Genomic DNA, 19,561 nt, shown 5'->3' with positions numbered 1-19,561 from the left:
TCCTAAGGGAAACAATTTATTTTTTTTTTTTCAAGTAACATTTTTGTGTTCTCCATTCCATTCATCTCTCGATGTGTGTAACATTTTTTTTTAAGTGCCTGTAAATGATATAAAAACGGGACATAGTAGCCGAAGGTAGTAGAAGCAACGTAAGACCTGACACGTTCTGTTGAACACAATTGCCAAATTTTGGTTCGTTTTCTGCCAGATGCGGGCGATGACGTCCAATTATCTATCAGGTATCGTCATGTCGCACCCTTCACAGGCTCCACAAACTTGATCTGGATCTTCTGACGGGCCAATTTTTGCAGGATGTCTGCGTGAAAGCCGTGGGAAGGGGAGAAAAACAGTCGAGATAAAAGCAAGGAGGTGAGCACGCACGCAGCGAAAAAAAGAAGAAAAAAAAAAGAAAAAGGCAGGAGAGGGTTTGCCGGGAGCTCCCGCCGACGCGAACTCGTGTCTAAGCAGCTTTCCTCAGCGGTCCGGGTCACGACGGGTCACGGCAGGATTACACTTTTGGCAAACAAGCGGGAGCTCATCTCGCTCCCAACTCGACGCGCAACCGTAATAAAGCCGCCGACACGCAAACAAAAAAAAAGCTAACGCGCTATCGATCCCTGATGGTGCGGAAAGGGCTCCAACGTGCGGGAAAACGACGACCTGATCCTGGAAATTTCCACCTCTGGTGGACAGGATGCTGCAAAAGGTTATGACAGGTAAAGGGATACTTGACTCACTGAGCCATTTTCAGCAGTAAAAAGTTCACATTTTGTCGATAATTAATGTGGTAATTTTTCATGTACAATGAATACCTTTAAAAAGCAATTTTTCTACTTGCTGTCGACTGATAATGACATCACCTGTGCTGAGGAAGTAGGTAACGAGTCGACCAATCATGGCTCAGTTTACTGACCTGACCCAGAAAACAGGTGAGCCATGATTGGCCGTTACCTACTTCCTCAGCACAGGTGATGTCATCATCAGTCGACAGCAAGTAGAAAAATTACTTTTTAAAAGGTATTCATTGTACATGAAAAATATTCTGAAGTTACTAAATTCATTCTGGATAAAATATTACCTTTTCACTGCTGAAAATTGTTCAATGAGTCAAGTATCCCATTAACAAAATCTAATGAAATAAAAACAAAAAAATATATATATATGAAAATGAGTAGTTAAAAAAATACATTTTACATTCATAAAACTTACTATAAATCTAGCGAAAATGTCCTCCATTTTCATCTTTGTCTGTGAATTGTATTTAATGTCATTAATTGGATAAAGGCATACACACATTCAACATCACAAATACTACGGTTTAGAACTTGGACAGCCACAAATGGAAGACAGTATTAAGTGTATTAATGATACCTGTATCTCCCATGCATATATTGTGGTATTATATGCATAAAGCTTTAAAATTATATTAAAAAAAATTTGCTCACTTCTTTGTGGGGGGCATCTGGAACATAAATCTTACAATAAAAAAGGGACTTTTGTATACCAATATATATATATATATATATATATATATATATATATATATACATATATATATACAGTCAAAATTAAATAAAAAGGAAATATATTTAACAAAAAATATTACTTTATTACAGAATAAGTTGAGGCGATTTTAGATGAGTTTTCCAGTAAATAAAACAGGATAGCGACCGCAAAAATAATAAATAAATAAATCAGTGACTTGGTGAATTTCAGTGAATACGCGGGGGTTTACTTTACTTTGACAAAATCCTGCAATTGAACGCATATCTCACAACTCGACGTGCTGCCCCACCCAAAAAAAATCCAATCCAAATGAGTGTTTCTTTTCCGCCGCTGTTTGGTTGTCTAAACTGCGGGCGCCTTCATCAACACTCACTTTGGGGTGGAGGTCAGCAAGCGAGCCTTTCCGCGCCTGCTCTCAACTTCATGAAGCCGCTTTTCGCACGCGCTCCAGGAAGACTCGTTAACACGCCGGATGAGGAGATCGCACTTCCGATGGCGGCTGAACTTCGCCAGGCTTTGAGGTCACACCGGCGACAAAACCCCAAATCCCTTTGAAGGGAAATATTATGGAAACGAGACTTTTGTTGCGTCTCCGGAGGAGCGTAGTTGTCGATTATATATGGCGAAAATGGTATACAAAAAAACAAAGGCGAGTGCGTCGAGCCCAGAGGATGCGAACGTCAAAGAAGCCGCTGCAAAGGAAGCGCTCGCCTCGCGCCCATCCAAGGTGTTCCGTAGCCGCGGGTGCTAACGCTGATGAATGACTCCCTTAATGCCGCCAAACACTTTATCTCTGCTTCATCTGTTTTCATTAGGCGGCGGCGACCTTTGGCTGGCGGCGAACGTGCTGCAACTTTCGTTATTAGCGCAAACTCCTTCCCGTCGGCCTCATAAAAAACAAAACAAAACAGCATGGCCGATCGGATTCCTTCCGACAACGAGGATAAATTAGAAAAAATGACGTGAAAAAAATGAAGGTGAAGATGATCCTAACTCACATTTGTAAAGAGATACTTTAAAATATTATTTTGCCTATAATAAATTTTACATTTACATTATTTTTCATGTTCAATTAGTATCTTTTAAAAACACATTTTGCAACATGGTGTCGACTGAAAATGACAACACAAAGGCTCAGGTAACCAATCAGAGCTCAGCTTGTGAATGTCACATGACCAAACCTAGAAAACAGGTGAGCTGTGATTGGTTACCTCAGCCCTTGTGATGTCATTTTCAGTCAGTATAAAAAAAAAAAAAAGCCAATTAAAAAAAAGTCTATTTAGTACCTTGGAGCCCATTTAAAGTGTATCAACAATACTAAAAGTACTTGACTGTTGGAATGTGCGAGGAAACAAGACAAGACTTGCTAATATTTGATGTAAGCTTTACTTTCAAATCCTGTTACATTTAAATTCGGCATGTCGAACATGAAAAAGAATACCCAAAAAACAAAACAAAACAAAAAAAAAAAAAGTACAAATGATCTATTTACCAGTTATTGTCACAACCCTGTACAGCCTTAACCATGGAGTAATAATAATAATAATCATATAAAAAAAAGCTTTGTACAGCATATACCAATTGTTACCAGAGCAGATGCAGTGGGTTGAACCTTTTTTTTTCTTCTTCTTTTTCCTCTCCATCATAAAAACGGCGCTAACCAAGAAAAATAAGTGCTAAGATGCTAATTGAGGGACCAAAGTGTTGAGAAGTCATGCTAACAGCAGGGGGAGTGCAAAGTTTTCAGACCAAAATTGATGACAACATAGCAAGGCTCGAATAATTGCTTATTATTATGATGTGTGTGTTTTGGTGGGGCTTGATTGAATTGCAACAAGACACTGATATCAAGTTGGCAAAGAAGAGGGAGACAACAAAACAAAACGGGACGTGACGGATTGCATCCTAACATCACGTTCCCGCGACTACGTTCGCTTTGGTCGAAAACAATTCTCTCGTCCAATCTGGCATCATGTAACGTAGAAAAGAATACAAAACAATGATCGAAAAAAAAATGCATTTATGTCATGGACACCAACAACAAAAAAGGGTACAGACAGGGTCCCTTTACAAATAAGGGATTCAGGCTTTGAAGGCCACATGATGATTCTGTCCAGTAAAAAAAAAAAAAAAAAAAAAACCAAAAAAAACCATGTAGATCCACATTTCCACTTTTTTTTTTTTAAGAAAAAGCTTTTCTTTTGAAGTTAAAACGGTTTTCCTATTTTTACATGTATAAAAAAATCTGTTTTTGTTTTAAAAAATTAAAAAAATTTCAATTTTTGAAAAACAAAAAAACATTTGACCTATTTTTTTTATACCAATGATCAAATATTTGATGTTTACATAATTACAAAAAAAATAAAAAAATGTGGAGATACATGCTTTCACTCAACAAGCAACTTAATAACAAGTAAAGCTTTTGAAAAATCAAATTGAATTTGAACCAAAAAGCTGTGCTGCACTATTATTGTATTTCAAACACGTCCGTCGAGTCTCATCGTGGCATAAAAGTGCAGCACTGTGCAGAAAAACAAAAAACAAAACGCTGATCACAAATTTAGCCTGGGGGCCCTTTGAGCTCCCAGGATGAGCTTCACCTCCGACTCTGTAATTCACACAATTTGCCTCCATTTAACGATAGTGGGCGGAGCCTAATGGTGTCTTGATTGAGTTGTTTTCCCCAGCCAGCACTTTTTCAAAGTGTTTTAAGTGCTTTTGCCTCATGAAATTAAGTGCAAAGTTGATCTTTTGAGGGATGGGCACGATAGTTGATCACAGACACTGATGGTGTTCCACAGGGCTCTGTACTCAGTCCCCTTAAAAAAAAAAAAATCTCAAAAGTACTTGGTAGTAAGAAAACTATGTAATAGCAGATTTATGACTACTGATGTGCCTGAGAACACAAAATATGGTGCAGAAGGCTCAGAATCAATTGATTTTATTTAAATATTTACTGTGATTGTAATTGTGAGTTTACTCCCGGCGTAAGTTTCTGACTCGTGTACAAATTCGGGTTAAATGACAACTCGGTTGTAAAGCAAAGAGCTCCCGTACTTGATTGTTGTTAAGGCAAAAATACTTGACTGTGATATCAGCTCAGGCCTACATCCACGATTATTAATTTCTGCCATGGCAACAGCTGAGGAGCTTTTCATCGAATGCCCATCGTATGGTTAGTCTGCTGAAAGTTAAGGGATGTTCGATGTTAGTAAAAACATATTTCATGACAAAGGCTCAGTAAAAAGAAACAAAAACATAAAAAAAAGGCAATTTTCCGTCTTTTTTTCTTTTTTTTACCAGCACACAAGATGTCCCTGTTCACACTTTTTTTTTTTTCTTTACATCAACAAAAATACATTCATTCAAGTCATTTTGGAACAGTTTTTTTTTTCTAGTTATTTAGCTTCTTTTTTTTTGTACACAAAAATTACAAAAAGCTTCAAAAAGCACCATTTGAATCGGCTCTGCGGCGACCAACGAGTTCCAGCCGGCCGCCTCCGCTAACCCGTTAGCACGGCTTCGAATCGTTTTGTCGTCGGGGATCGGGCGAGTGCAAAAAATGATCTTCAATCGGGATGCTTGTCAAATTTTTTTAGGTTTGATTTTCATTGCTTAGCAGAAAAAAAGAAAAGAAGAGGTGACGTCAGGCAGCAGCTCAGCATAACATGGTTTGACCATCATAGCAAAATGAAAAGAAATGACCAAAATGAAAAACGCTGGGCAAAAAAGGGGCTACAAAACTATGTACAAGATTTGATAAATAAGTGCGTGATTTGAGGCGTCTGCTTTGGAAACGAGCCTTTGTCCGTTTTCATTGGTTCCGTCGTCTGCGTCGCGCCGCCGGCGGAAAAAAACCCGACCAAAAAAACTTAACGTTAGCTTCCTAAGCTAGCTTGAAACACAGAAAGAGGCATGCTATCTCGATGCAGCTAGAAATCGGTTAGCTTGAAAACGGTTAGCTTACTGTGGCTAAGCGCTCGTCCAACGTAGCCGTCGTCAAATTCAGTCAACTTAGGAGGGGGAAAAAAAAAAAAAAGCAGCTTTTGGATATAAATGTTTTTTTTTTTTTTTCTTGTTAGCATGTACAGCTCTTAGAAATGTTTCTGGTGGTCTGATTGCAAAAACGAGTCAAAGCGTCTCGGCCCTCTCGGCGAGTCCCAGGTAGGCCAGGAAGGAGTGTTTGTGTGAGGCGGGAGAGGGGGCGGCGGCAGGGAGGCGGGGCGAGGGCTGGAATGTGAAATTGTGGCTGAACAAGGTGGTGAGGGGGATCAGGCGCGCCCGCTGGCAGTTCCTGTACGGGTCCTCGTCGCCGCGGGGGCGGGCCAGACGGGGGCCGCCGCCCAGCGTGCGGGTCATGGCGACGGAGCGCAGCGCCCGGGACGCGGCCAGCCGGCCCGGCGTCTCCCGCCCCTCCCCGCCGCCGCCGCCCTCCTCCGCCGCCGCCGCCACCTGGGCCCGGGGCGCGGGCGCGTGTTTGAGCCTCTTGTGCAGGTTGAGGTTGTCCTTGCGCTTGCAGCGGTACGGGCAGCGGTCGCAGTGGAAGGGCCGCTCGCCCGTGTGCACGCGCACGTGCTCGATGAGCTTGTTGGCCGTCTTGGACAGGTAGCCGCAGCGCTCGCAGCGGTAGTGGTTGCCCAGGCGGTGGGCCCGCGCGTGGGCCTCCAGGGAGGGGCGGTCGGGCCACAGCCCCTGGCAGATGCGGCAGCGGTGCTCCGTCTGGAGGTGCGTCTTCAGGTGGCACTCCATGGCCGCCGGACGACTGCTGGAGTAGATGCAGAAGGGGCACCTGCAAAGGGGGGCGGGGTCAGAGGACAGGAGAAGGAGTTGAAGGCGGCGTGGGGCGGGGGCCGGCGTGGGCGGGGCCGGATGTTTATTGATCGTGATGGACGGGAGAGAGGGCGCGGGGTGAAGGAATGGAATGGCACTTACATTTTTAAATAGCACCTTTCATCTGCTCTGGGCCCCAAAGCGCCTCACAAACCCTGCAGAACAGAATCACAGGGTTTTTCCTGCATATCAAATTTGGAGGCGGCCGCCTGCGTCGAATTTCAGGCTCCAAAAACCTCTGACATCAAGACAACTGATATTTGGCCTGCCTCATGATAGATTGGCTGTCGTATTATTATTTTTTATTTTGGTGGTACGACACCACAGCGACGCTGGATCAGAAACAGGTGGGAGTTGCTCCTCAAACTAAAAACAATGAAGAGGAAGATGACAAGAAAATGATGGGATGGGTTGCGAATGACTTTTCTTTCTTTTCTTTTCTTTCCTAATGCAAATACGTCGGGCAATTTTCTCAAAATACATTTCAATAGCAAGATGATTAAGACATGTATTTTGAGTTGCGAGCATGGTCGCGTAACAAATTACTCATATCTCAAGGTGCCACTTCAATAATACACAGACAAATTTGGAATTGGAGTCACGAAAAGAAGGAAAGAAAGAAAATACTGTGATGAGTGTAATGATCTTGGTGTAAAGAATGATCACACCACTGTTAATAGCAATATTAGCATCAATGCTAACGTCTACGTGAGATGAAAGGGTTAATTTCAGATGACTCCCTTGTAAACAATCCCTCAATGACACTATGTTCAGTATGTGTGTGTGTGTGTGTGTGTGTGTGTGTGTGGTGGTGTGACAGGTGAAGGAGGGAGGGAGGGGGGAGGATGGGCGGAGTTTAGGAAAGGTGTGACTTGTACTTGCTTTCCTTACTTGAGTCCTCCGGTTGGGACGCTGTGACATTTCTTGTGCTCCAGCAGCTGCTCGGGCGTCTTGAGGAACTTGTGGCAGACGTCGCACTCGAACATGCGCGTGATCAGGTGGATCTGCAGGTGGCGCTCGTACATGCTGCGCGTCTTGCACACAAACGTGCAGAACACGCACTCGAAGCCTGGCCGGGGGGGAGGTAAAAGTTGGCGGTCGTTGGCGGACAATCAACAATAATTAAAAAATAAAATAAAATCATTAATTAAAAAAGCATTACATTAAAAAAAAATCTGTATATAAAATTGTTTTTAAAGTATAAAAATAAATTAAATTCAATTAAAAATCATTAATTAAAACTACATTACACTTAAAAAATAAATATAAAATTATTTATTTTTAAAATCATAAAAATAAATTAAAATCAATTTAAAAAATAAATTAAAATGGCATTACATGAACAAATACATAAAATTATTTGTTTTTAAATTCTAAAAAATAAATGAAAATAAATAAAAAAAAAACAATTAAAATGACTTTATATTAAAAAATAAATATAAAATAATTTGTTTTTAAATTCAATTAAAAAAAGTAATTAAATTAAATTTTAAAAAATCAATTAAAATTACATTACATTTAAAAAAAATAAATATAAAATGATTTGTTTTTAAAATATTAAATACATAAATAAAATTATAATACATTAAAAAAATCATTAAGTAAAATTACATTACATAAATATAAAATTATTTGTTTTTAAATTATAAAAAAAATTATTAAATTAAAATAAAATAATAATAAAAAAAATTAATCCGGTCCTTTTTTCGGGAAGAATTTGAAGCTGCTACGATTTGAAAATTACATTCTACAACATTGAGAAAGTACAAAAATGTTCCGCAATATTCCGAAGTAAGTCGCACGACTGTACTTCCATTTCAATCCTTTTTACCTTTATCGGATCTGTCCTCCGTTCCCGAGCCCGAGTGGCTCCCGGAGCTGGATTGGCTGCCGGCCGAGGAGGGCGGGGCCAGCAGGCTCTTGAGCTCTTCGCCGGCGCCGTGCGTGAAGTCGCCGCCTTCCGAGCTGTTGAGTGAGTCGCTGAGCGCCGAGAGGGACGACGACGTGCTCTTGGTCTCGCTCAGAGGACTCCTCGAGTTCACGCCTGGAATGTTACGAGATGAGAAGGGGGACGAAGAAGTCAGATAAAGGACAAAGGTCAACAGATATATGTAGATACAAGTTAGCAACAAAGCTATCAGTAGTCTCCTTCATGGTCAGTCAAAACTGGAATAAAACCAATTTCTCTTTTGCTTTAATAACCTACATTTGACGCATAACTTTGTTTTTAAAGGGATAATTTTCAGCAGTAAAAAGTTAATATTTTACTTCATTATTTTTCAGGTACAATCAATACCTCTAAAAAGTAATTTTTCTACTTGCTAACGATTGAAGATGACATCACCTGTGCCGATGAAGAACGGCCAATCATGGCTCACCTCTTTCTCTGGGTTTGGTCAGTAAAGTGAGCCACGATTGGTCATTACATACTTCCTCAGCACAGGTGATGTCATCATCAGTTGACAGCAAGTAGAAAATTTACTTTTTAAAAGGTATTAATTGTAAATATATTCTTAAAATCACATTTGAAATCAGAGTCAGTCTTTTTCAAGACGTCCCAGCTGCCACTTTTGTGACCCGCGTACGATTTGAAAAAGGTGCGTACCTGCGTGTCCGGCGCTTATGTGGCTCTTCATGTCGCCCTCCTCCATGCACACAAAGTCGCAGACGCTGCAGCAGAGCGAGAACATCCACTGCTCCTTGTCCACATGGAGCGACATGTGGCCCACGAACTGCGCGTTGAGCTCCGTCTGGAAGCCGCAAACGTGGCAGCTGCAAAAGCGAGCGCGCGACAGAGAGGAAGAAAAAAAAAAAAAAAAAAAAAAAAAGCGAGTGAGACGCGATGTGTCAAGCACCGCCAGCACGCATTTGCTAAGTGGCGCAGCTTGGCTTCCCTTTTGAGAGCTTTGATGCAGATTAGTCCAATGATGGATTCATTAGACCCACCAAAAGCAACAGGAAGTCGTTTCACTTGAAAAACAGGAAGTCACGACGACGCCCGTCTTTATATTAAGCTAAGCTAATAATGTCGCTTGGCCACGCAATACATGAGCATAATGTGTGCCGATGATTAAACTGCTTTCGTACTGACAAGTCAAAAACATTATTAATTGGTTTACAGCCAGAACACAAGGATCTCTTCTATTAATATTTTATTTTTAGGCCGAATCCTGCACATTGTCCCCAAAAGTTTAGAGGCGGGCAGCACTAAATGGAGGAATTTCATTAATATTGTATTTATTAATCATCCGTCCATCAATTTTCATCAATTAATTATTATGTATTCATTGTTTGAATTATGGGGAGGAACTTTTTTGTAAACATTTTTTTTATTTTTGCATTTTGCAAATGATGTCCTAAAATGTTTAATGTCAAAACAGATTTTTTTTTTTTATTAAAAAGCTTTAATATTGTATTTATTATCATTTACTTCTTATATATTCATTACCTGAATTATGGGGAAGAACTATTTTTTTTCTGCATCTTGCTAATGGTGTCCTCAAATGTTTAGTCTCAGAACTAGTTGTCAGACATGCAGCGGCCGTTGACGATCACCTGTAGTAGTAGGCGCAGTTCTTGCGCTCGGCGCCGTCTGCGGCGGCGGCGGCGACGATCTGCTCGGCGTCCGTGTTGACCAGCTTGACGGAGTGGATGGTCAGGTGCTGATTGAGGTTGGCCCTGCACTTGGCGGCGTACGGGCACAGGTGACACTTGTACTTCCTCTCTTCTGCCACAAAAAAAAACACACACACACGCAAACATCAACTCACATTAGGAGCCAGTTTATATGGAATTACTTCGCCCTGCCTCACCTTCACTAAACCTGCTGTGAATTTCATCCGACGAGGACGGGAAAAAAATGCTCATGAGACATAATCGAACCTTGTTTTGGCATAGACTGTATGCTCATGTCATTTCGTTGTCATATATCAACATAACAGCACGTTCATTGCTATGTTGAAACACGCGCACACTTCATTTGCCCAAAGGACACAAAGCCGGGCAACCTTTATGTCGCCGGGGAGACCAAAAAGGACCACCATGGTGACATATGCCCCAGCTTCTGCTCTCTGTGGCGTGGCCAAGCTGTTCGCAGCCAACGCGCTCAGATGGCATGTGTGTGTGTGCGTGTGCGCGAGCATGTCCAATTGTGCCGGGTTAGCTTCTTCTACACGAGTCTCAATTTGTGCGCTCTTCCATTAGGAGCGCTTTGCCATCCCCAGCACCGGCGGATGCGTTCGTTCAGGATCAGCTTTTTCAGCAAAGTCCCAAAAATGAGATGAGAGGATCGATGAAGGATGTGGGGGGGGCATCATTCAAATCAATCAATCAATCAACTTTATTTGTATAGCACATTTAAAAATCCACAATGGAACCAAAGTGCTGCACATAAAATAAGATAATAAAACCAGATAAAATATAAAAACATACTTAGAAATCACAAAACACATAAAATATTATAAACAAATTCATGCCAGTCTACTGCTTGTAAATATCAGTAATACTATGTGCTGAAGGCCAGGGAAAAATAATATGCTTTTAAACGTGATTTAAAAACCAGGAGTGAAGTGGCCGGTCTAACATACAGTGGTAATTGATTCCACAACCTGGGAGCAGCAGTCGCGAACGCTCTGTCACCACATAAGCTTCCGCCTTGTTTTCGGAACTACCAGAAGCAACTGGTCAGCTGATCTTAGTAATCGGGGTGGGCTACAAGGGTGAAGCAACTCAGATAAATAGGGAGGTGCAAGATTATTCAAACATTTAAAAACAAACAACAGAAGCTTAAAATTAATTCGATAGTGCACAGGGAGCCAATGCAGTGATGCTAAGATAGGAGTAATATGCTCACGTCTACGTGTCTGAGTAAGCAGACGAGCAGCAGAGTTTTGTATAAGTTGCAGACGGGCAAGAGCAGTCTTGCTAATGCCTACATACAAAGAATTACAATAATCAAGACGAGTTGTAACAAAAGCATGAATCAATCTTTCCAAGTCCAGTCTTGATAAAATTGGTTTCACCTTAGCTATCTGGCGAAGCTGATAAAAACTTTTCTGTACAACAGAACTAATCTGCTTCTCAAATTTAAAATCAGGGTCAAACTTAACACCCAAATTCATGACACAGTCCCTGAGATAAGGTGCTAGTGGACCAAGGTCCACACTAGCAGAGGAAATGGGGCACTTTTCCCGCTGAGACTAATCATGGTTGCAATCTCTTTAAAAGGAAGGTTAATCTAGTCTTGTCAACCTCATTTCACCAAAATTCACAACTCTGAAGTCACATCCTAAGTTAGCGCAACATTGGCAAAAGTGTTTTGGTTGCACATGATTTATGTGGTAAACAATTTCCCCATGTTTTCATCAAATGATATTTGTTCAACCCATTTTAATAATATACAACAAGCAATGCAATGCAAATCAAATGAAGTAAATGCAAATGAGTATTTTGTTTATTGTAAGAAATTCATCATTATCATTATGGCTTTTTGGATGGGGGGCATTGTAGGGTGACCATAAGCCATGGGCATATGGTGGTCTTGTCAAAACATGTACTGGCCTCGTATACTCGTGATATAATTCAAAATGTTTCAATAATTGTTTCATATTTAAGTCCTTATAACTATTAATTTATGACTCTCATACATATTAACTTTTCAAAAAGCCCCTCTCTGAATAGTTTCAAGAGACAATTAAAAAAAAAAAAAGTAATAAAATGTAATATAAAATAATATATAATAATAAAAAATAATTTAAAAAATATAAATGTAAAATAAACAAATAATGAAAATAAATTAATATTTGAATTAATTTAAAAACAATAATTTAATAAACATAATAAAATAAATACAAATATCTAAAAAAATAAATAAATAAAATGTGATAATATAATAACCGTGACTATTTTGGTCATGATTACGGCGAGGCGAAATTACCTGTGTGTAGGGCCAGGTGGCGCGATAGCGTCTGTTGCCGTCCAAACACTTTCCCACAGACGGGACACGGGTAGAGCTGCTCGTTGAGCCGCCACTGGGCGATGCCGTTGCCCGGTTCACCTTCTTCCTTTTCAGAGTCTACACAACACACACACAAAAAGCTCAGCCGTGTTGACCCGTGAACGTTTTTGGCGTAGCCTTGACGTTAGCAGGGTCTGGACAGGGATTCCCAAACTGCAGGGGGTAAAATGGCAGTCTGGTATTTATTTCCCAGACCTTCTAATGAGTCTAAGCCAATCAAGGCCTCACAGGTGAGAAGAGAGGCACGGTCCGGTCACGTCAGGCTTTAACAAGCTGGCCAAACTTGGGCGGCGGCCACCTGACAAACAGCAAGCCGATTAAGCCAATTAGGCGACTCTGCAGGGTCTCAGGCGGCTGATTGTCTAATTAGTTCCATTTAACAGAGATGGACACAGGCAAGAGATATCGGATTGTGGTTAACCACCCCCATGACTTAACGAGACAACATTAAAGCCACACGCAGGTTGGTCTGATTTGTGTTTCCATTGCAGAATGTGTCGATACATACTGTAAATAATAAATCAAATTGATGTAGCGCTTAGCATTGTCAGATAAAATGTTTCTATTCTTTTCCTAGTATTTGTGTATTTTTCATCTGCTATTCCTCTCATTTTTCCCGAAATATTTTCATGGAATATTTTTGTCCTAATGTGTGTTTTTATCTGATCTATTATTTTATAGTTATTTTTATTCTTTTGTTTAAGAATGTATTTTCATCTGCTTTTGTATTTTGATTTTTTTATTATGTTTTTAATTTTGTACTTTTCTAGTTTAATATTTTTGTATTTTTTTAATAATATTTTTTCTGATGTTTATTCATCTAACTTTTTGCCATGTTTGATAATATTTTGGCATTTTTTTTAATTTATATTTTTGTAATTTGCATCTAATAGTTTTGAATTCATCAGTACTGTTTCAACAGATATTTTTGCATTATATTTTGCACCATTTTAACAAGATTTTTATATTTTTGTATGTTTAATAATTTGTTTTTCTAATATTAAATGTATTTACCGGTATTTTCAAATTTTTCAGCATTTTTTTTTCAATTCTAACAATATCCATTTTGGTGTATTTTTCTATTTCTATCTAATATTTTATATTTTAGTGTTTTGTATTATTTTGAAATATTTTTAGTTTTCCTCACATTTTAAAATTTGTTAAAATATTTTGCACATTTTAATACCTTGGCATATTTCCCAATATCTATATACGTATATATTTTTACAAATATTTTCCCTCATATTTGTGCATTTTTCAGCAATTTTGTTTGCAACTTTTGTAAAATATTTGTGTTTTGTTTCTCCACTGATGCCAACTCTCCAGCTCCGTAGCAGCAGGAAAATATTCAGGATACAATGCAGCATTTACAATAAAAATTGTCTAAAAATTACGAGTCGAGACAAGTGAAACGAGGAAGCGCGGGTGCGGATGTGTTCACACGGAGAGCAGATAACGACTTAAAAGAGGAGTGGAGTTAAAGGGAGCAGCGGCGGTTCAAACGCACAGGGGAAAAAATGTGTGTGCGTGCGTGTGGCGGGGGTGCTGAATTAACTTTCAGGCCACTCTTTGACACCCAGGAGCCAATCAGATTTCCATTAACTGGCAGAGGGACAGGTAAAGCTGGCACAGGCTAATTAACCTCTGGACTGCCGGCTGCCACAGGAAAGGAGACTGGTGGGTGGGGGGGGGTCGCCCCAGGCAAGGGGGGCACGGAGCCCAAAGGCTCGTTTGAGATCTAAGCAGGGAGCTGGAGGTTGACACAATGTAGTTAATTGAGATGTGGGTGGAAATGCCTTTGTCTTTCCCTGTGTGTTTTCCACTACTAAAAAGAGCATGCGTGTGTGCGTGTTACCGTGGAAAGGCGGCCGGGTGGAGGAGCTGGCCTCTGCGGGGGAGGAGCTTTTGGAGCGCGAGTTGAAGGGTGATTGTCGAAAGCACTCGTCCAAGAACGGACTGGAAAAGACGTAGAGGAGACCGAAAAGCCACGTTTACAACAAGCACATTTTATTTATTTATTTATTTTTTGTTCTATGGTCTTTGTTGTCATCGACTCACCTGTTAATTCCCACCATGTTGCCATCCTTGTGGTTGTTGGCTTTGCTCACTTTTTCTGGAAAACAAAAACACAACATTTGTGGCCACCTCGGGGCAGTTTAAGACATACGTACGAATGTTGACCTCCCAGCTCCTCGCAGAGGATCAAGAATATATGCTTACTGTTGAAGACGTAAATACATTGCTTGGTGTTAGATGAGACTCCCTTATGTATTTATGCACCTATTAGGCATGTGTTCAAATCTACATTCATAAAATCATACATAAAATCACGTATTGATGCTAACTGTTAGCAGGTCAATGGTGTTTTCTATTGTTTGTTATATTTTCAACCTGTAAAGCACAACTCAAGGCCAAACTCTGATATGCAGACCAACCTCCAACTCGACTCCAGGTGCCTCTATTATAGGTCATGCCCCTTCAAGGCAATACATGAATACTACAGTATGTACAGAAATGACACTTCATAAAAACATTTTAATATTATTTTTTTAATTCTTTTCAACTTCTGCAAATACCTTGTTTACAACCCCGCTCTTTGTGCCACGATGCAATCAAACAACATCTGTGGCCTTACCTGATCATTAGATTCACCAGAGGTTCTGACATGCTAATTCAAACAGGACAGAAAACAAACTGGCGACAGGCAAGAACGAGAAGAAGGAGCCACGCGGGCGACTTTCAAGGAGACGAAGAGCATCTCCAAAGCGGCCGAGCGTCCCCGGCGACCTTGCCACCGACGCATCTCCGAGGTCTTACCGCTGGCGGGTAATTCATATTGATTGCTCATTGTGTGACAGCCTTGCGCCAAGACCCCCGCACCCACCCACCACCCACCCTGCGCCATTTCCCTTTGCATCCATCCCTTTGTGGCAGTTGTCGCAGTTTGCCAGGGCCCGGAGATGCCCCGGCCTCCCTAGGTGGCAATCTCCCCCCCCAACAAAAAACTCTCCTTACTACCAACCGCCCCCTCCCATTATGTGACACCACTCGCCAAGGACAGAGGTCTCTTTCTACGTTGCCATGGCGATGCGGCACGGGAGAAATGTAAAGGCGGTAAGGGGAGGGAGGGCGGTGGATGGGGAAGTGTGTTCAGCCAAGTGTGCTCGAGCCGGCATGTCTGAAAACGAGTGAAGGGAGACAGAACGAGAGAAAGAGAAGGAGGGGATTGGAGCGGACATTTGTACAGTCCCGGGGGCGGGGGCGTGAGTGTGTAAAGGTGGGAATGTGCGCAATGCTACGTGCGAAAGGCGGACCTAAGTGTGACTTGTGTGGAAGGGGGTCCACACTCATGAAGAAATACAAACAAGTGGCCCAACAGCCTCATGGCCACTTGTGATGTTTTGCAGTCGAAGGTGTGTTGACCACTTGAGGATGGAAATTGAAGCCACAGGGCGGCCATCTTACTCCTCCCATCTCGCGAGCAGACTGCTAAACTAAACATATACATACAGATGATACATATACAGCTCGTAGGCTCTTAGTAAGGGGCGGTCACTATTTTTCCATTAGTCCCCAATATTAGATTTGGCAGAGGCATCTTTTGTTGAATTACAGGTATAATTCTTTAATAAAAATACAGGTTTCCTCCTGGAAACATCATTTAACATTTAATATATGTACATGTATTTAAGGCAAGTTGTAAAATGTCTTAAGTCCCCTTAAATATAAAACATCATAAATCATGCTGTTTCTACTAAGTACTGTCTCAAAATGTTCTCCATTTTCGATACTGTAAATATATAGGATCGTATGCCGAGAAACGTTAGTAATATGGTAGTAATATGGCGGCCTCAGTGGTCGTCGTCGTTCAAGATTCACGCGTATTTAATCTTCAATGTCTGCCACGTGGTCACTCGTGATATGTCGCGTCCTTGACTTTACAACGGCGCCACCAGAGAACGGAAATGGAAGCTTTTACAGCCCGCACACACGTCTAACGTCCTTGCTCTTGCTTGAGGGGTCAGACAAACGCGTTGAAAACACACCTGACAATTTGAAGAGGAGCTCGGAGGCCATTTTGACCGAGATGTCCTGGGAGAAGAGGTCCTTCTGGGGGCGCGCCAGAGGCTCCGGGGCCGGCTCGGTCTTCTCGCGCGCCCCTAAAGTGGCGAACGCCAGCAGGTGAGGAGGAGGAGCGGGTGGAGGGACGGGTGGCGAGACTTGGGCGGGGGCCGGGTCCACCTCCATGGGCTCTGCTTTGACCTTCACCTTCTGGAAGTGGCCATCTTTGTTGTTCTCTGTGCGGGAAGGAGACATTTCTTAGTCAGGCTTTCAAAGAACACAAGACTTACGCACAGCGTCCGTTCCGCAGCCAGTGTGAATTGGGCTTGAGAGGAGTGCAAAAACTAGTGACCGATGCGCAAGGAAACATCTTCTGAATGGCTACTGTACTGCATTCAAATAATTTAAATATCAACCGTAGCAAATGATGCTCGGTTTCATCAAGACACAGAAGGAAATCGCTTTTCAGTAGATGTCTACTGCAGTGAATGATGTGTAGCGAAGAAAACGGCTTTTGAATAGCTGTCCACTGATTACATAGGACCTATAACATCTGCATGAAGAATAAAACACCACCTGCATGCCAGTTTGTCTTTAAATAGTCTCTACCGACTCGCCTATAACCTCGGCGAGCGAGGAGTCAGTCGGTGGGGACATTCCTAACAGATGCCACATCTCGCTTCACTATTTTTAGCGCGCCTGCTTCATGTCACCTTTTCAACCGGACTTGCCCAGTGAGTCAACAGCGTTTGTGCTCACTCAGTGGCTATCCTGAACATTTTTCCCGTCGAGTGTTTTGCTATCTTGCTTCGGTGGACCTCGGACCCCACCCCTTCAGTTGGGATCAGACGGCGGCATGACCTCGCGGTGCCCTCTTGCCCCGATAAACGCACAGCGCCACGCTAAACGGCTAAGCCCGGCTGTTTGGACTGCTCCTTGGATTTCCTTCTTTTTAAGCTCTAATTCTGCACATTCAAGCCTGTGGAGGTTTGATGCGTTTCCGTTGATATGATTGACAGAGAGAAAAGCTCAACGTACACGTATTTATTCAAAAGGAATATCTTAACGATGAATCACACTCCTGTTATGCAGGAGTAATAATGTGTGAATATGGCGATGATCGTTTGGTTCAAGGCCAAAAAAGCTTCTGCACATTTCACAGCAATTAATTTTGATGGGCTAAATTGGATTTGGTGGCAAACAGATTACAACAGTTAAAATTGTTAATGAATACATGCCGCGCTTTTTAATGACGTCCCCTTTTGCTGGTTTTGAGGTACTCATAGCAGGTCTTCACATTTTATTTTTTATTTTTTTACTTTTAGCAGGATTGCGTACAAAACTGTATGTCCTTGGTCAACAGATTTATAGTACTTTAAGTGGAATTTTGTACAAAAACAAGTGTCCTTTGTCAACAGATGTGCATTTTTTTGCAAAAGTGGAACCTAACCGTTAATGAGAGTTAACTACTTTTTGGACCAACTCCTACGAAAAGTGCAAAATGTCAATTGACTTGAAGACATTACTTTTTGTACTACTGAAAGTACAAAATATAAAGTTAATCAATCTGTCCTTAGGCCATAACAAAGCTATAAATCATCCACCTATTGTCTGAACTGCTTTTCCTCACGAGGGTCTCGGGCGTGCTGGAGCCTATTCCATCTGTCTTTGGACAGTAGGCAGGGTACACCCTGAACATCTTGCCAGCCAATCGCAAGGCAGCTATAAATCAAACCAGTAAAGAAAACTGCATTTTTATGCTGGTATCAGACAAACAAAGGCACAAATAACCCTCAGGAGAGTTAATAATAAAAGTCCAGGTGTCAGTTTGATTGGAGGGCAGGACAAAGCGAGGGGACACAGACAACCATCAAACCCCTTTAATCCCTTAATCAGTTGCTCGTGTTGGTCTAGGAGATGTAGTGCTTGTGGAGGGGGTGGGGGACGGTGCTTGTTTGGCAGGCTTTAAGAGGGTGTAAGGGGGTCAACCAGGGGACATCATCCGTCACTGGATCGCCACCCTTCTCCACAACTAGGGGGAAAAAAAACACGCGCTAAATGTCACGGCTGTGAACTTGAACTCCCACGCCTCGCCGACACAAACTGTTTACCGGCGTTACCCGGAGATGGCACGGCGCGGGTGGGAGGTATCTGATGGAGAACACCCGTATCCCCGATCCAAAGTCCACTTGTCACCACATAAAACGGGAAAATATGGCCTCACTCCCACGCCGATGATACTTTTTCTTGACCTAATGTTCCGTTGCCATAAAAAGAAGTCCACTTACGCCTTCACGCTGCTTCAGTATACAGCGGAAAACCCCCCCCCCCCCCCAACCCCAAACGTGACAACATTTGGAAAGATATTCCTCAAAAGTCAAATAAAGCGTCAACTCAGTAAGAACCAAAAAGGATTGACTGAGCTTTTACATGTTGTTGTTTTTTTTTGTTTTTGTTTTTTTTTAAACTGAGGACTGTGGGAACTATTCACGGGGTAATGTTTCAGTTCAGGGCCAAAAGAAGACATTGCTGGAAGGCATGATACTTTTGAGAGGTCCGGGAACATTTGGGCAACATTTTTGTTGCATGAACTAGAATTATCAATTACAAAAACTAAAAGTTCCTGGAACTGTCCATCCAACCAGCCACTTTCTTGACCGCTTATTCCTCACAAGGATCGCGGGGGGTGCTGGAGCCTATCTCAGCTGGCTTTGGGCAGTAGGCGGGGTACACCCTGGACTGGTTGCCAGCCAATCGCAGTCCTGGAACTGTATGCATTAATTTTTTGGGGGGCCGTTTGTTTTGTTTTTGTGTGTTTTTTTCCCCCCCAGGTCCATGGAAACTAAAGTAAATTTAATGCCAAAAGAAGCACTTTTGTACAACGGTGTATTAGAGAAGTTTAGAAAGTGGCAAATGAAAAAAAAAGTGGCGAGAGAAAAAAAAAATTAATGTAAATTTGTGAGTTTTGAAATTGGGAAATTTGAGACTTTATAAAGTGGTAAATTTGAGAGAAAAAAAAAAAATTGTGGCCCTAATACAACGTCGTACTTTTGAGATATCCAGGAACATTTGGGGGAACATTTTAGCTCTGGACCTACAAGTATCAAGAATGAAAAGTTGCTGGATCTGCAAATGAAAGTGTTATTT

At 41.7% G+C, this 19,561-nt stretch overlaps 2 protein-coding genes and 1 long non-coding RNA gene across 7 annotated transcripts in view; 2 read left to right on the top strand and 1 right to left on the bottom strand.

The window, feature by feature from the left end:
• Window positions 1–19,561, top strand: part of mmaa (metabolism of cobalamin associated A) — a 33,410-nt gene that overhangs the window by 13,624 nt on the left and 225 nt on the right. The window contains exon 7 of one of the 2 annotated variants that reach the window (XM_077523477.1): window positions 15,034–15,569. The exons of the other annotated variant lie outside the window; for it this stretch is intronic. Coding sequence (XP_077379603.1) covers window positions 15,034–15,192 — 159 coding nt within the window. The 3' untranslated portion in view covers window positions 15,193–15,569. Of the gene's footprint in view, window positions 1–15,033; window positions 15,570–19,561 lie in introns of those variants that run through there. 2 annotated transcript variants of the gene reach the window in all.
• On the top strand, window positions 1,764–2,564 carry LOC144020218 (uncharacterized). Its single transcript, XR_013283829.1, has 2 exons — window positions 1,764–2,233; window positions 2,322–2,564. It is a non-coding gene; the product is annotated as an uncharacterized LOC144020218 (long non-coding RNA).
• znf827 (zinc finger protein 827) overlaps window positions 2,870–19,561 on the bottom strand; it is a 66,427-nt gene continuing 49,735 nt past the window's right edge. The window contains exons 6-15 of one of the 4 annotated variants that reach the window (XM_077523472.1): window positions 16,399–16,650; window positions 14,411–14,465; window positions 14,208–14,308; window positions 12,272–12,409; window positions 9,892–10,063; window positions 8,942–9,108; window positions 8,168–8,380; window positions 7,228–7,405; window positions 6,439–6,491; window positions 6,150–6,295 (exon numbers count right to left, since the gene is read on the bottom strand). In XM_077523472.1, the coding sequence (XP_077379598.1) occupies window positions 6,443–6,491; window positions 7,228–7,405; window positions 8,168–8,380; window positions 8,942–9,108; window positions 9,892–10,063; window positions 12,272–12,409; window positions 14,208–14,308; window positions 14,411–14,465; window positions 16,399–16,650 (1,325 nt within the window). In that variant the 3' untranslated portion in view covers window positions 6,150–6,295; window positions 6,439–6,442. Of the gene's footprint in view, window positions 6,296–6,438; window positions 6,492–7,218; window positions 7,406–8,167; window positions 8,381–8,941; window positions 9,109–9,891; window positions 10,064–12,271; window positions 12,410–14,207; window positions 14,309–14,410; window positions 14,466–16,398; window positions 16,651–19,561 lie in introns of all 4 variants that reach the window. The other 3 variants (XR_013283827.1, XM_077523471.1, XM_077523470.1) reach the window with 3 other exon arrangements.

Source organism: Festucalex cinctus, chromosome 6 (assembly GCF_051991245.1).
Source record: "Festucalex cinctus isolate MCC-2025b chromosome 6, RoL_Fcin_1.0, whole genome shotgun sequence".
NCBI classification, from domain to species: domain Eukaryota; kingdom Metazoa; phylum Chordata; class Actinopteri; order Syngnathiformes; family Syngnathidae; genus Festucalex; species Festucalex cinctus.
Note: the sequence above shows the minus strand (reverse complement) of the source record. Positions and strands in the feature narration are given on the sequence as shown.